The sequence below is a fragment of the Vitis vinifera genome, chromosome 13, assembly GCF_030704535.1.
Source record: "Vitis vinifera cultivar Pinot Noir 40024 chromosome 13, ASM3070453v1".
NCBI lineage: Eukaryota > Viridiplantae > Streptophyta > Magnoliopsida > Vitales > Vitaceae > Vitis > Vitis vinifera.
In genome coordinates, this window is record NC_081817.1 from 25,708,061 (window position 1) to 25,720,740 (window position 12,680).

Consider the following 12,680-nt stretch of genomic DNA (forward strand, 5'->3'; position numbering starts at 1 on the left):
TATCTTTGAGGTTGGCTGAAGTGTGACATTAGTGAAATTGGGTTATTGTACTTTGACTAGCTATCTATGTGTTGTATACATGTATGTGAAGTGTGATGTAAGTGAAATTGGGTTATTGTACTTTGACTAGCTATCTATGTGTTGTATACATGTGTGTGTGTGTGTGGTTATTGTACTTTGAATAGTTATCTATGTGTGTGTTTTCTCCTATCATCTTTGTAGAATTGATTTGAGAAGTGAGAACATTGGATGAATGTAAGCTTATTATCAAACTAAACAGAAATTTGAGATAAAAAAGAGCTAAAAAAATAACAAAAAAAAATTCGCATACTACTTGTAGAATTATAGATCACATACAAAATTTAACATTAGAAAATCAACAGTGGAGAAATGACATAGCAAGTGGTTGAAAGTGTAAGTTGAGGCCTTTGAATGGAACTGCTGCCTTCTTGTCGCTGTCATCTGGTTCCATTAAAAGCAAGCTTCACAGAGCCAACAGCAACACAAAGTGAAGAGGCTGCAACAGTGACATGATTTACAACTTTTAAATAAACACCCTAAAAACAATATAATGCTGTCTGAAATAATTGGATTATGTGAAAGATAGCTTTTTCATAGGACTTGGTAGGAAAATGGACAATGATGAGGGCCAGAACAAAAGAAATAAAGAAAGAATTATTTGTTTACTTATGCTGCATCAAATTTATTGGAAACAGACCCTATGGGGATTGAAAAATAATAGTGACAACAAGAAGATTATCAGTGAAGAAAACAGATGTACCATCCTTCAATGAAGCCTCACTGTCCTTTCTTTGATTTATGTGGACAACAGTTCTTCATTCCTGTTCCAGATGCTGTAAGTAAGGTTGAATTGAGTTCAAACACTCGATTAAAATTAAGAAATTATTTATTCTGCCTGCATATGGAGGGAGAGATACCTGTTTCCCCTGTCTCTGGGTTTGTTTCAGGTGGCGAAACTTTGGTGGCAGTCTCAGCCTTTGCCTGTGTCACTAACTTCTTGGTCATTTGAAAGCAAGAGCACTGGCTCTAAAGGTACTTCTTCTTTGTCTTTCAGAAGCTCCTTTTAGCTATATCTTCCCACGCTATTGACAATCTCTTTGCCCTTTTGTGTACACATATACACATGCAATTGGATGAAGGAATTCCAGTATATAGTTTTTCTTTCTGGTTGATTTGTGTTGGCTCATGCTTGAGCCAGCTTCTCTTCATTTGCTACACACCTTAGAATCAGAATATAAGCTCATTATGGCAAACATGATGGCTCATAAAATGGATTCCTTGATTAAAAAAAGAGTAGTACTTTGCCATGGTATCTAGTGGCTTAAGAGGCACAAAAGATCAATTAGGATGTTGATTAGCTTGCTAGGACAAAAGGATCTAAGCACTTGAGTTCAGTAATTGTTGTTCTGATGCTTTGATTCTAAATATTGTTTGATTGGAAAATAGTTCTGTTAGTTGATTGGAGGTTTATAACTTTCATTTTTGACTTGCAAGCTTGAATCCTGAGATATTCCCTGGCTATGATAAGAGCAAATAAAAAAACCTTAATGGCATGTTTTGTCAAAAACTGTCCCTGGTTTCTGGGAAGTGTTTTTTCTTTTACTATTTGTCATATGAGAGGTCTGTTTCTTTTTCTTTTCTTTGTTTCGGAAATTTCATAATGAGCTTTGCTGTTGTTCTGATCTCACCAAAAATAAAACAAATAAAAACTCAACAATCTCAATTATTTCTAGATCCAGAACACCTGGTGAAAGTATTTGATCTTGAGCTTGTATGAGAAAAAAAAGTTGTAGACTTTGTATTGAACAGTTAAGACTCAGTAAAAGAGAAGAATACTGCTGGTTGTTGCCTTTTAGTTGGGTGCTTCTATGGAGAAAACCAAGATAAGATAAAGAACACATGGAATTTTAATACTAGGAAAGGAATGTAGAACTCTAAACCAGGTGATCAGAATATATACCCTTTTCCACTATTGTTCAAAGACTGGAAGTTTAGGGATAAACCCCACTAAAAAAGTGAAGAAAATCTATCTAATGGTGTTCATATTCACACTAGAAGCTCTGTGCACAGCAAAGACAAGGCACTGAAAATGACACTTCATGAAATCCGAAAAATGGGCATTGTTGAGTTCAATAGTCTGACCATTTGGATGATAACATTGTTGAGGTAAACTATTTTTCATTCTTGCATGGATTTGTGTTGTTTATATAACCCCATAAAGGCTGTTGAAAGCAACTGATGGAAGAATCAGACACACACATTGCTTATATAACTACTTATACCGGAGCTGAGTATTTCATCATTTGGATGTTAAATTGAATTATGATAGTTTTGCTGTGGGATAAATTTATATGTTCTTTTTCTCATTGGATTGTGTCATTTTTAATGATCTGGAAATCCACTGTAGGTTTTAGAGCTTTAATTCTATGACCACCCCAAAGAACAGGAGTTTCGATTCCCTTAAAACTAGCAGGTAGGTGTAGCTGAGAATCTCTGTATTTACTTGTGAGCTGATTTATTGTTCTAGTTGGTTTGGCCACTGATTTTCTTTGATAACTGCATAAAAAGCCAATGCCTATCACATTATTGTATTGATGGTGACACTGATAGTTTCTCCATGTCGATTTTGAATTAGAACCAGTCAGTTCTTGAACTCACAGATATTTTTCTCATTGAAAATGACTTCCAACTGCTTGTGAGATGCTAACCCTCTTTCAGGGAAAATCTTCCTAACACCAACTTAATTAAACTAAGCCTAAATTGTTACTAGGATTGATATGTTCATAGCACAAAATTTTCAGGTATTTTTCCCCAGAAATCACAATGCCTGATCTCCATTAGGGAAAAATCATGTGGAGATGAGAATAAATAAAGTTTGAAATTAGAAATGTGTACCACTACTAATTGAATTGGAAAAGTTGTTGTTTCAATTAATAACCAAGAAACCTTTCATGGCCGAACCCTTAAAACTCTCTACGGGGGATTCAAATCTTAGGATGCTGACCATAACAATTATCTATGACAGAATTCAAATCCAAGATCATGTGTCGCTTATTGACACCACACTTTCTAATGTTCGTCTTGACCAATTGGGCTACCCAATGGGTTGTTTCATGATTCAATAATGGAATTGGTGTTTGAAATAATGGAACCAATGTTTGAATGATGATCAAATAAGTGATATCATAATTATATAGTTTATATATTATTAAATTAAAAATAATTATAAAAAGTTTAAAATATATATAAATAAATAAATTAAAAATCAATACTATTTATATTTGAAAATAAAAATACTTTTGTTTGTAAAGGCCCTATGCCATGTCTTGTCTTGGAAGTCCAAAGTTGAAGTCCTTTAGATGAGTTTTCTGTTATGAAATTTTTCTTAAAAATTAATATCATGAATCCTACTTCGGGCGAACATAAGAATAAAGAGGGCGACAAATCTCTGACATGTCCACGTGTTCCATTGCAGCGTGTGGATCCGGGGCATAATTCACTAAGAGACCTCTTGGGCTGGGCTTTGCATTAAAACCTAAAAGATTACCGGGATTTTTTATTTAAATAATATATTTTTTTTAAATTATAAAATATTTATACAATATAATATTTTAAAATCTTCTTTTTATTTTATTTTTATTTTCTTTCAAAATTTTCAATAACCGAACATAGCCTTGACATCTAATAAAATAACATCCATTTTTGGAGAGGCATAGAAATCTTAGCAATTGCATGATGAGTGCATTTCTTCTTTTTTTATTTTATTTTAGTTTTAAATAAACCTACCTTTCTAGGGCAATATTTTTTATGAGTTCTATAATCAGATTCCAACCCATGACATTGGGCTTTTTATACATTTGAACTTATGTCAATTCATTAAGAAGGCATAAAATGATTGAGTCAATTGAAATATTTGGTAACCAATTTTCATGTGAATAAAATGAGTTAGCAAATGAAATTTAACATTTTTAGTTTTAAATTCATTTGACTCAAATGTAGTAGGTGGAGCCATTGTCATGGATGACTTGGAAATTAATTTTTTTTCATGTTGTTTACTAGCATTATATTTGATTATGAGAAAATGTTAAAAATAAAATAAAATAAAATATGAAAAATAATTTTTCTCATATTTGATTTTATTGTAAACATATGAAAGTTAATAAAATATAATTAAAAATGAAGTTTATAGACCTTAATTATGAAATACCTAGAGGGCTTAAATTAGTATTTACTTCTTTTTAACTCAAATTTTTATTTTTAATTCCACTTTAATATTTAGGGAAGTGGAAGAGAAACCGGTTGCACAAAACACCATGATTTTTATGTGAAAAACCACTAACATAGCCTCTTGGAGACTAGACCAATGTAAAAATCATGAGATAAGAGATCACAAAATATAAATCACTATTGAATGAAAAGTATACAAATATACTAGTCTTCATGTTTGCGATACAACACCATACATGCACATAGTAGACTACCTCAATGACTAAGGGGATATATATCTCTCTCACAAACTCAAGGAATGAGAAAACCAACTTCTAATAATTTTGGAAGGTTAGTACTTTGGTTTTTTCAAAGTTAATTTGCATCAAAGAGCAAAACCCTTTTTAGCATGGTATTTATAAGGAAAAATCGTCGTGGACAAAATCTAGAAGTTTTCAAAAAAAAAAAAAAAAAAACAACTTTAAAAAATATGGAATTAGAATTCTAGCTCAAGCACTTGAGTGCTCTAAGAAGCACTTAAGCACTCCAAGATGCGGTTGAATGCTAGGAGGAATGCTTGAGTGTTCGTGCAATCTCTAAAATCAATTTTAAAAACATTTTTTGCTTAATTAATGTTTAACTTCCACTTTATGCCATGATCAATCTCAATTAGCCTTTCTAGGACCTCTCTATACTTTGTGTCATTTCGTTTGATCATTCAACAACTTTGAATCTTCAATAGAGACTAAGACATGATAATCTAGAAAAGTCCTAAGCCAAGTTTAAACTAAGTAGCCTGATACATTAACAATCTTCCATTTTGACAATTTTGTGACAAAATACAAATTACATAAACTCCTCAATCCTCTCAAATAAAGTATAGAAAATCCCTCAATGGCACTCGTCTAAACTAAACATCCACAAACTCGAAAGCAATGACCATACAACATCTAAAAATGAACAACACTATGATCTGCAAACACATACAAAACAAATACCCAAGTAAAGCATTGTGTGAGAAAAAGAACATAACCATAGATGTATATGATCATGATCTATCATATCAAGAAGAAAATAATGCCAATCATGCAAACATGTCTCCCTTTTTTGTCGCAAAAATGACAAAGAATAAAATAGATGTAATAAATTCATAAGGGATAGAATAAAGCAAAGATATTCATAAGTAATGAATGGTATCTGAGTATAAATAAAATCAAAATAAATCTAGACCAAAGCAACAATAGAAAAATTAAGCCAACACAACTTCAATAACCAAACACCACTACACTAGAAATTATCCACAAAATAACTAAAAAATGTTTAAAAACCAAGATTGGTAGGTGGCTAGGGAGTAAAACTGGAATTGGCTTGTAAACCAATCCGATTTGAGATGGATATCGACCGACCATTTATGTGTTGAGCTCGATGGTAAAGCTCATCAAACCATTGATCCACATGAGTATGAAAAGAGCAAATGGGGGCATCCGTGCAATTGATACCCAATCAAAGAGGGTAGCAACCCAAAGGTGTAGCTAGTTGAGATTGTCTAGAACATTTTGAAGCTTGGACCCATCAGAAGGGCTAGAAGAAAGAGCAATAGAACAAGCAAAACGACTCATCCTATGACTACCTCGCTCATTCATTGCCTATGTTGCTAAGTGCTTTACCATTTCAAAGCAAAACTGCAACACTGGCTATAAGGTGCTTCTTTGGCTTTTGGAAACCCCTTTTACCTTGTTTAGATTTTACGGAACCTATCCTAACAAGGATAGGTTGAACTTGGTATAGCAAAAAAATCTATCCCATGTTAGTGTTATTATGGAATTATATGAGTGGCATTTCCTCATGTTTATACAATAAGAGAAAATTTAAAAAATAATCTAGTCCAAGTTATGTGTTTCTTCTTGTATTTTATTTGAAATGTATCGTGATACTATTACTTAATTTCTAATTAATGCTTGTAATATGTTTATTGGGGAGGTTGGAAGGACATGGAAAAAGAAAATTATGATTTCTTATATTATTGGCATAATCATTTAACTTCTTTCCAAAAATTTCATTATTATTTCACACTGGCTTTGAAAAAGGGTACACAAAATCTTTAATCAAATTTCATTTTTATAATTTTCTGACCTATGTATGTTTGGTAATTTTAATTTTAGTTTTTAAAAATAAAACATAAAAACATATTGAAGTCTGAATTTGATAATTTATAATTGGTAATATTTATATAATCAAACTAATCATTGGACTATAAAAATTATCAATTCATAGTTAAATAGTTATATCAATAGTTGAATCGTAGTCGAACTGATGATATCATAAATATATCATTTATATATTATTAAAATTTAAAATAAATATAATATTTTAATATATATATTAAGAAATTAAAAATCATAATATTTATTTTTCATCTTTGATATTTTTAAACTTAAATTATGAATAAATAAAATATGTATAATATTTTAATATGAAAAAATAAATTAAAATAGAAGAAAATTCTTTTATTTATAATTTATTTTACTTATATTACATTATTTTACTTTTAAAAAATTAAAAGAATTATTATTTGATTTTTAGTTTGCAACTTCGAGATAGCAACCATCAGTAGCAAGGTGGTCATATTACAGGTTATAGTTTATGGATTTTTCAATACTTATGGAAGGGGACCGAAGGCAGGGCCTGAACTAAGCCTCATGTTGGGGTCCGGGCTTTCCCCCACCAACCATCAATGGTGGGTTGGGCTTCTACTCAGTCGGAAAAAGGCCAATCCAACCGCCGGTCTTTCCGTTCAAGGCCGGATCAATGATATTAGGATCTTTGACCCGACCCAGTATCTTTAACCTAAAACCGATTTCTTCTTTTCGCTTTTGTGGGATTTAGGGGTTTAGGGTTAGGGTTTTAGCAAAGGTTTAGGGTTCTGGGAAGATGTTGCGCAGGAACATTAGATTGAGAAGAGAGTACATCTACAGAAAAAGCTTGGAGGGCAAAGAGCGTTTGCTTTACGAGAAAAAACGAAAAATCAAAGAAGCCTTAGAAGGTTAATAGAAAGAAAGATTTCGGTTTTTTCATTAAATCCATTCTTATTCGCAATTTTCTCATTCAATTCACGTGTCTTTGTTTTGTGCCAGAGGGGAAACCGATTCCCACTGAGCTCAGGAATGAAGAGGCCGCGCTTCGCCAAGAAATTGACCTCGAAGACGAACAAACAGCTGGTATGTCTTTGTTTTATTTTTATGTTTTTCCCAACTCTGTTTGCCAGCTGGGAAAATTGCTGAACGGAAAATTTGGAGGTGGAAGATTCCAAGTATTAGGAGGTTGAGGGTTATTCATTGGTTTCGCAAGTTTAAATTGCGTCAATTTGGGGAGTGTTTGTAATTTCAATACACAGTTGGAAAGCCAATTTAAATTGATTTGAGAATTGAGAATTGCTGAAACTAGGTTTTATGTAAAAACCACTTGGGTTCTGCTGGAACAGATTGTATTCTTTTATTTTATTTTATTTTTTTGGGATTTTGGCCAATTTGACCAATTAATAAATAATATCTAGTGATATTAAGCATTCTGGGCTTTTCCCTTAAATCTTCTTCTACAAGACTCAAGTCTTATATGTTTTTTTCTTCTTCATTATTTATTTATTTATTTATTTATTTATTTGTTGCTCATAATGTTTGTTTCTTTGGGATTTAGTACCAAGGTCGCATATAGACGATGAATATGCAAATGCAACAGAAAAAGATCCTAAAATCTTGCTGACCACATCCAGGAATCCAAGTGCTCCTCTTACACAATTTGTAAAGGTTGACCCACCTGCTTAGTTCTCTTTTCTTATGGATGCACCCTTTAGTTAGTTATGCTTACATCCATATAACGAATTGTTGCAGGAACTTAAGTTCGTATTTCCTAATGCGCAACGAATGAATCGTGGTGGTCAGGTGGCTCTTTTGTTCTTTTTTTTTTCTTCTCTTTGTTCTTTGGCTTAGGCCCTTTTAGCTATTTGTGCAACTGACTAATTCTCAAGTGTGTATTTCATTCCTGTTACCTACTTATCCAGCTTTTTCCTTTTTCGTAAATCTTATACAGAATTGAGGTTTAGATTTCTAGATGTGTGCATTTTGATCTACAAATTTGAAATTTGCATATTTTCTAAATCCAATGTTTGTATTTTTTTTAAAAAAAAAAACCTATGAAAATTTTGACTTGATAAACCTACTCATAACCCTGGCTGTGGCTTTGAAATTCTACTACTTATGGCTAACAAGTAGTAGTATCACTGAAACCAGCATCTTAAATGGAATGTGGAGGAACTTATTTGACAAAGTTGGTCTAAATTCAAAAACTGGGTCATGATTTTAATATTTTCACAAAATTTTAGGCCAGTAGACATTTTTATTAATTCTTCTATTAATCTGGCTAGAGAATTAAATGCAGTTTGATCCCAAAAACCAGGTGCTTTTACAATTTTGCATCCTTGTGTTGTTAAATTTTTAGCTGTCCTAAGTCTTCCTAGGTATATATTTTGCTTGTAGAAATATAATCTGAGCAAGGTGATCCCTCCAAACCTGTGAAGTAATAGTGAGAAAAAATTGACAATGAGATGTTTGTTATTGTCAAGCCAAACCACTGAATTTGTCTCTTGTTTTTTTTTTTCTTGGAAGCACATAAACATGGAGAAAAAAGCTCTGTAATTCTTCGCCAACTAAACAAATCATTTGCTGACTCACAATGAAAGAGCATCCACTTTCACTTATAAAAATGTAAAATAAAAGCAAAAAAATCCTGATGCCACTGGCTCCCCTACCCTCCATTGACCAACATTGTCTAAATGGGTTCACAGATGTCTCTCCAAAGCAATGATCCACTCTCTCTGACTTAAACTTAAACATAGCATATGTATGATGAGTTGCTATAAGATTTAAAGGAATACAGCAGTTCTAGCCTTTTGATTTTTAGACAGAGAAGATCCAAATTCGGATGCCAAACATGAAAAGAGTAGTCATACCAACAAGTGAAGACGAACAAAGGATGATCCTGTTTTCAGTGTGCAATCCTTGAACATCTTGAAAGAACATATTTGTTATATGATATAAGTTCTAGTTTTAACTATTCAATATAAACTATACTTCTGTTCTCATTTTTAACTCTAAAAGGTAACAAGCAATATTAAGATTGCCTTGATGGGCTGGTTACTGAAGAAAAAAGGTAAAAAAATATGCTGATCAATGGCAGCATTTGTTTAAATGGTTATTGATAAAAGTGTATTTTGAGCTGGAGTTGAATGATTATTGTGGAATGATGTTTCTGAATTCTCTTCCTTTGCAGGTTATTTCTGAAATTATTGAAACTTGCAGGGCACATGATTTTACAGATGTTGTGTTGGTTCATGAGCATCGTGGTGTGCCCGATGGGATAATTATAAGCCACCTACCTTTTGGTCCAACTGCTTACTTTGGTTTGCTCAATGTGGTAAGTAGTTTGATTCCATATGGTGTCTTTTCAACCTTTTCCTTGTCATAGACACAAATTTAAAGCTCATTGTTTACATCTAGGTTACAAGACATGACATTAAGGACAAGAAAGCCATTGGAAAAATGTCCGAGGCTTACCCACACTTGATTCTAAACAACTTCTCAACCAAGGTAAAGTTCATAATTCTATTTCCTTCTCTGAATTGGAAGTTCTTAGCTCATTTCCTACATGATCAGTGGCAATATCAGTGGGTAGTGATAGCTATGGATGAGGGATCATATTCTTCTCCTTTTTTTAAATAAATAAATAAATAAATATATGTATATATATGTATGTATGTATGTATAATATTATATATCATGTGAGTCTTCACCATTCTTTCTGAAATGTAAATTATATTCATGCAATTCATGCATTTAACATTATTTATTGATTTCCTTTCATGTTCATGTTGTGATCTTGATTTATCAATAGTTGGTTATACATTGACCATTTTAGATTTAATTTTTGGTTTGATAGCTTGGTGAAAGGACAGCAAACATTTTAAAGCATCTCTTTCCAGTGCCCAAGCCAGACACCAAACGGATCATCACATTTGCGAATCAGTCTGATTATGTCTCATTCAGGTCAGTTCATTGTTGAATTCTTTTATAGATGCTTGTGTTGTATGCTATTTACCTTTGGCCCTTTTCTCTTTTTAATTCATCATTCAAGAAAAAAGGATCCGGATGAAGTACTGTAGACTTCTTTTTAACAATCCTTTCCACATTTTATAACCTTGATCCATACAATGTACCACCATCCAGATACTTTTACTTAAGATATCCTCTGTATTTTCCTTTTTCCCTAACCTCCCACCTGTAGGTTCAAAAAAAATTGTTCTCAAGGTACTTGTATTTTGTAGCGGTCAAACAATATAAAAGTTATTTAAACTAGCCAAATTTCTAGAGGATACCATATTGTCTAATGAACCAGAACAATTGCACATGACATTTCTTTTATGCTAATGATAATTAAAAATAAATAAATAAATTGCTCCATGTGCATCCTACTCTTTTCTGAACAAATTTACATGTCTATCTTTATCATGTATTAACATTTTGTGAGTGTGCAGGCATCATGTCTATGAAAAACGTGGAGGTCCCAAGTCGATTGAGCTGAAGGAGGTTGGTCCTCGTTTTGAATTGCGGCTTTATCAGGTAACAGGATGTTTAGTTCATTTTGCACTGTTGCTTGATTTATTCTTTGGTATTGTTGTCAAGAGATATGCCCTCTTATTAGGTGAAACTAGTTTTGCTTTTTGGTATTACAAATTCACCCTATGTTTGGTTACATGATATTGATCAAATGAATTTTCTTTTCCTTAATCCCCTCATTACTTTCCAATAAAAGCTACCTGTGATATATTCATGTATTACTTCGGTTTGTGTCTATCAGTTCCTACCAAATTCATGCCATCAATTTTCATTTTAAGAACATCGTAGAAACCTTGATGTTAAATATTCCCTTTGCTGTATTTTTTATAGTTTTCTTCAGAAATTTAATGCTGAAGCTAATAAACCATGTGATTAGCATATAGTAGTAAAAATTGAGTGGAATTAAATGCTTTTCATAAGACAAAACCCTTTTAAAACATTGGAGCAGTATATGTGCTGGAGGTCTGCCTTTTTCACAATCATTTGTTGCATCAATTGGGCAAGATTGTAAGTTCTTAGAGGATCCTGGGAACATCAGGAATAGAATCAATCTCTTGGCTTCACTTTAGTAAATGAAATAAAAGAACAATTTCCAGGATGTTCTGGGGATCAGTTGCTATAGGGCCTGAAGGCATCCCCATAGATCCCATCTTTAGGGGATTTGGTTTCAATTTGTAGTAAATGTTTTCTTTTAGGTGTCAGATGGTTTTTGTGGATGGATTATCTTCGGCCCATAGGTATGGTCAGGCTAAAATGTTCTACCTTGAAGGATGTTGTCTTATCAACTTGGTTCAAGTGTGCAGATGTCATTTGTAGGTCAACTTTATGATGGAGTTCCATTCTTTTAATGCCTAATACAATGATTAGTCAGACTAAATTGCACTTGAAAGTGAATTTATATCTTGGCTTGAATATTTCTGAGGATAGTTTTGTGCACCATGTGAGTAACTGTAATGTGGAAGCTATAGCTTGGTCGGAGAAGTCAATATCTTCTTCAAAAGCCCAAAATTAGGTTAGTGGCCCTGCACTAATCAAGGTTAGTGTCTAATGATGAGTTCTGTCACAAACGTTTTTCCTTTGTGGTTTGATAACTTGGCTACTATATGGAGGATCTTAGTGCTAGAACATTTGACTATCTTTGGTTTCTCTCATAAAATGTTCATGATGCTGCAGATTAAGTTGGGAACAATGGATCAGAGTGAAGCCCAGATTGAATGGGTCATCAGACCATACATGAACACGACAAAGAAACGGAAGTTTCTTGGGGATTGAATCAAACTGTAGGTGAATTTCACACCTTCTGTCTCATTATGTTTTTATGAGGATAGCAGCTGCAAACCTTGTGTTTCATTTCCTCATTTTAATTCTTACAGATCAACCGAATTCAACTCTTATTGCTAGATCAATTTTGTGAGGGCTATCTTTTCGTCTATTGGTGAGCTTGCCTGGGTCCAGTTGCAACTGAAACACGCTCAGATCAAATGTGCCTCCATCACTCGAACCACTTGACAAAGAAAGACCCCGACATCCTCTTGGGAGAAATTATGTATCACAATATCACCAAATTCAAACAAAACGATGTTGTTCTGTTACTTGGTGATGGGAGCCGTACGTTTTGTTCATTGGGAATTTTTTTTTTTTTTTTTTCTTCTCCCTCAAATTGATTCAGATAGTTTATTGTTTATTTTTCCAATTTTGTTCTCTCTCCCTGTCAAATTGATACAGATTTGACTGTTAATCCCGTCTTCTCAGAACCAATGATTGAATTTTCATTTTAAAGAGATG

At 32.9% G+C, this 12,680-nt stretch overlaps 1 protein-coding gene and 1 long non-coding RNA gene across 5 annotated transcripts; one reads left to right on the top strand and one right to left on the bottom strand.

Moving 5' to 3' along the window:
* Nucleotides 1–309: 309 nt before the first annotated feature.
* On the bottom strand, nt 310–1,106 carry LOC104877914 (uncharacterized). Its single transcript, XR_002029259.2, has 3 exons — nt 939–1,106; nt 782–854; nt 310–517 (listed from the first exon to the last, which is right to left on the bottom strand). It is a non-coding gene; the product is annotated as an uncharacterized LOC104877914 (long non-coding RNA).
* Nucleotides 1,107–6,896: 5,790 nt separating this feature from the next.
* LOC100248284 (uncharacterized) lies at nt 6,897–12,674 on the top strand. Of its 4 annotated transcripts, none has more exons than XM_010647377.3 (10): nt 6,897–7,270; nt 7,362–7,445; nt 7,921–8,030; nt 8,115–8,165; nt 9,553–9,696; nt 9,780–9,869; nt 10,219–10,325; nt 10,814–10,898; nt 12,069–12,179; nt 12,269–12,674. In XM_010647377.3, the coding sequence occupies exons 1-9, from the start codon at nt 7,159–7,161 to the stop codon at nt 12,165–12,167; spliced, it is 882 nt and encodes a 293-aa protein (XP_010645679.1). In that variant the 5' UTR covers nt 6,897–7,158; the 3' UTR covers nt 12,168–12,179; nt 12,269–12,674. The 4 variants fall into 4 exon arrangements, with proteins under 4 accessions (XP_010645679.1, XP_010645680.1, XP_010645678.1 ...); XM_010647378.3 differs by having other exon boundaries at nt 12,297–12,674; XM_010647376.3 differs by having other exon boundaries at nt 12,069–12,175.
* The last annotated feature ends 6 nt before the right edge of the window (nt 12,675–12,680 follow it).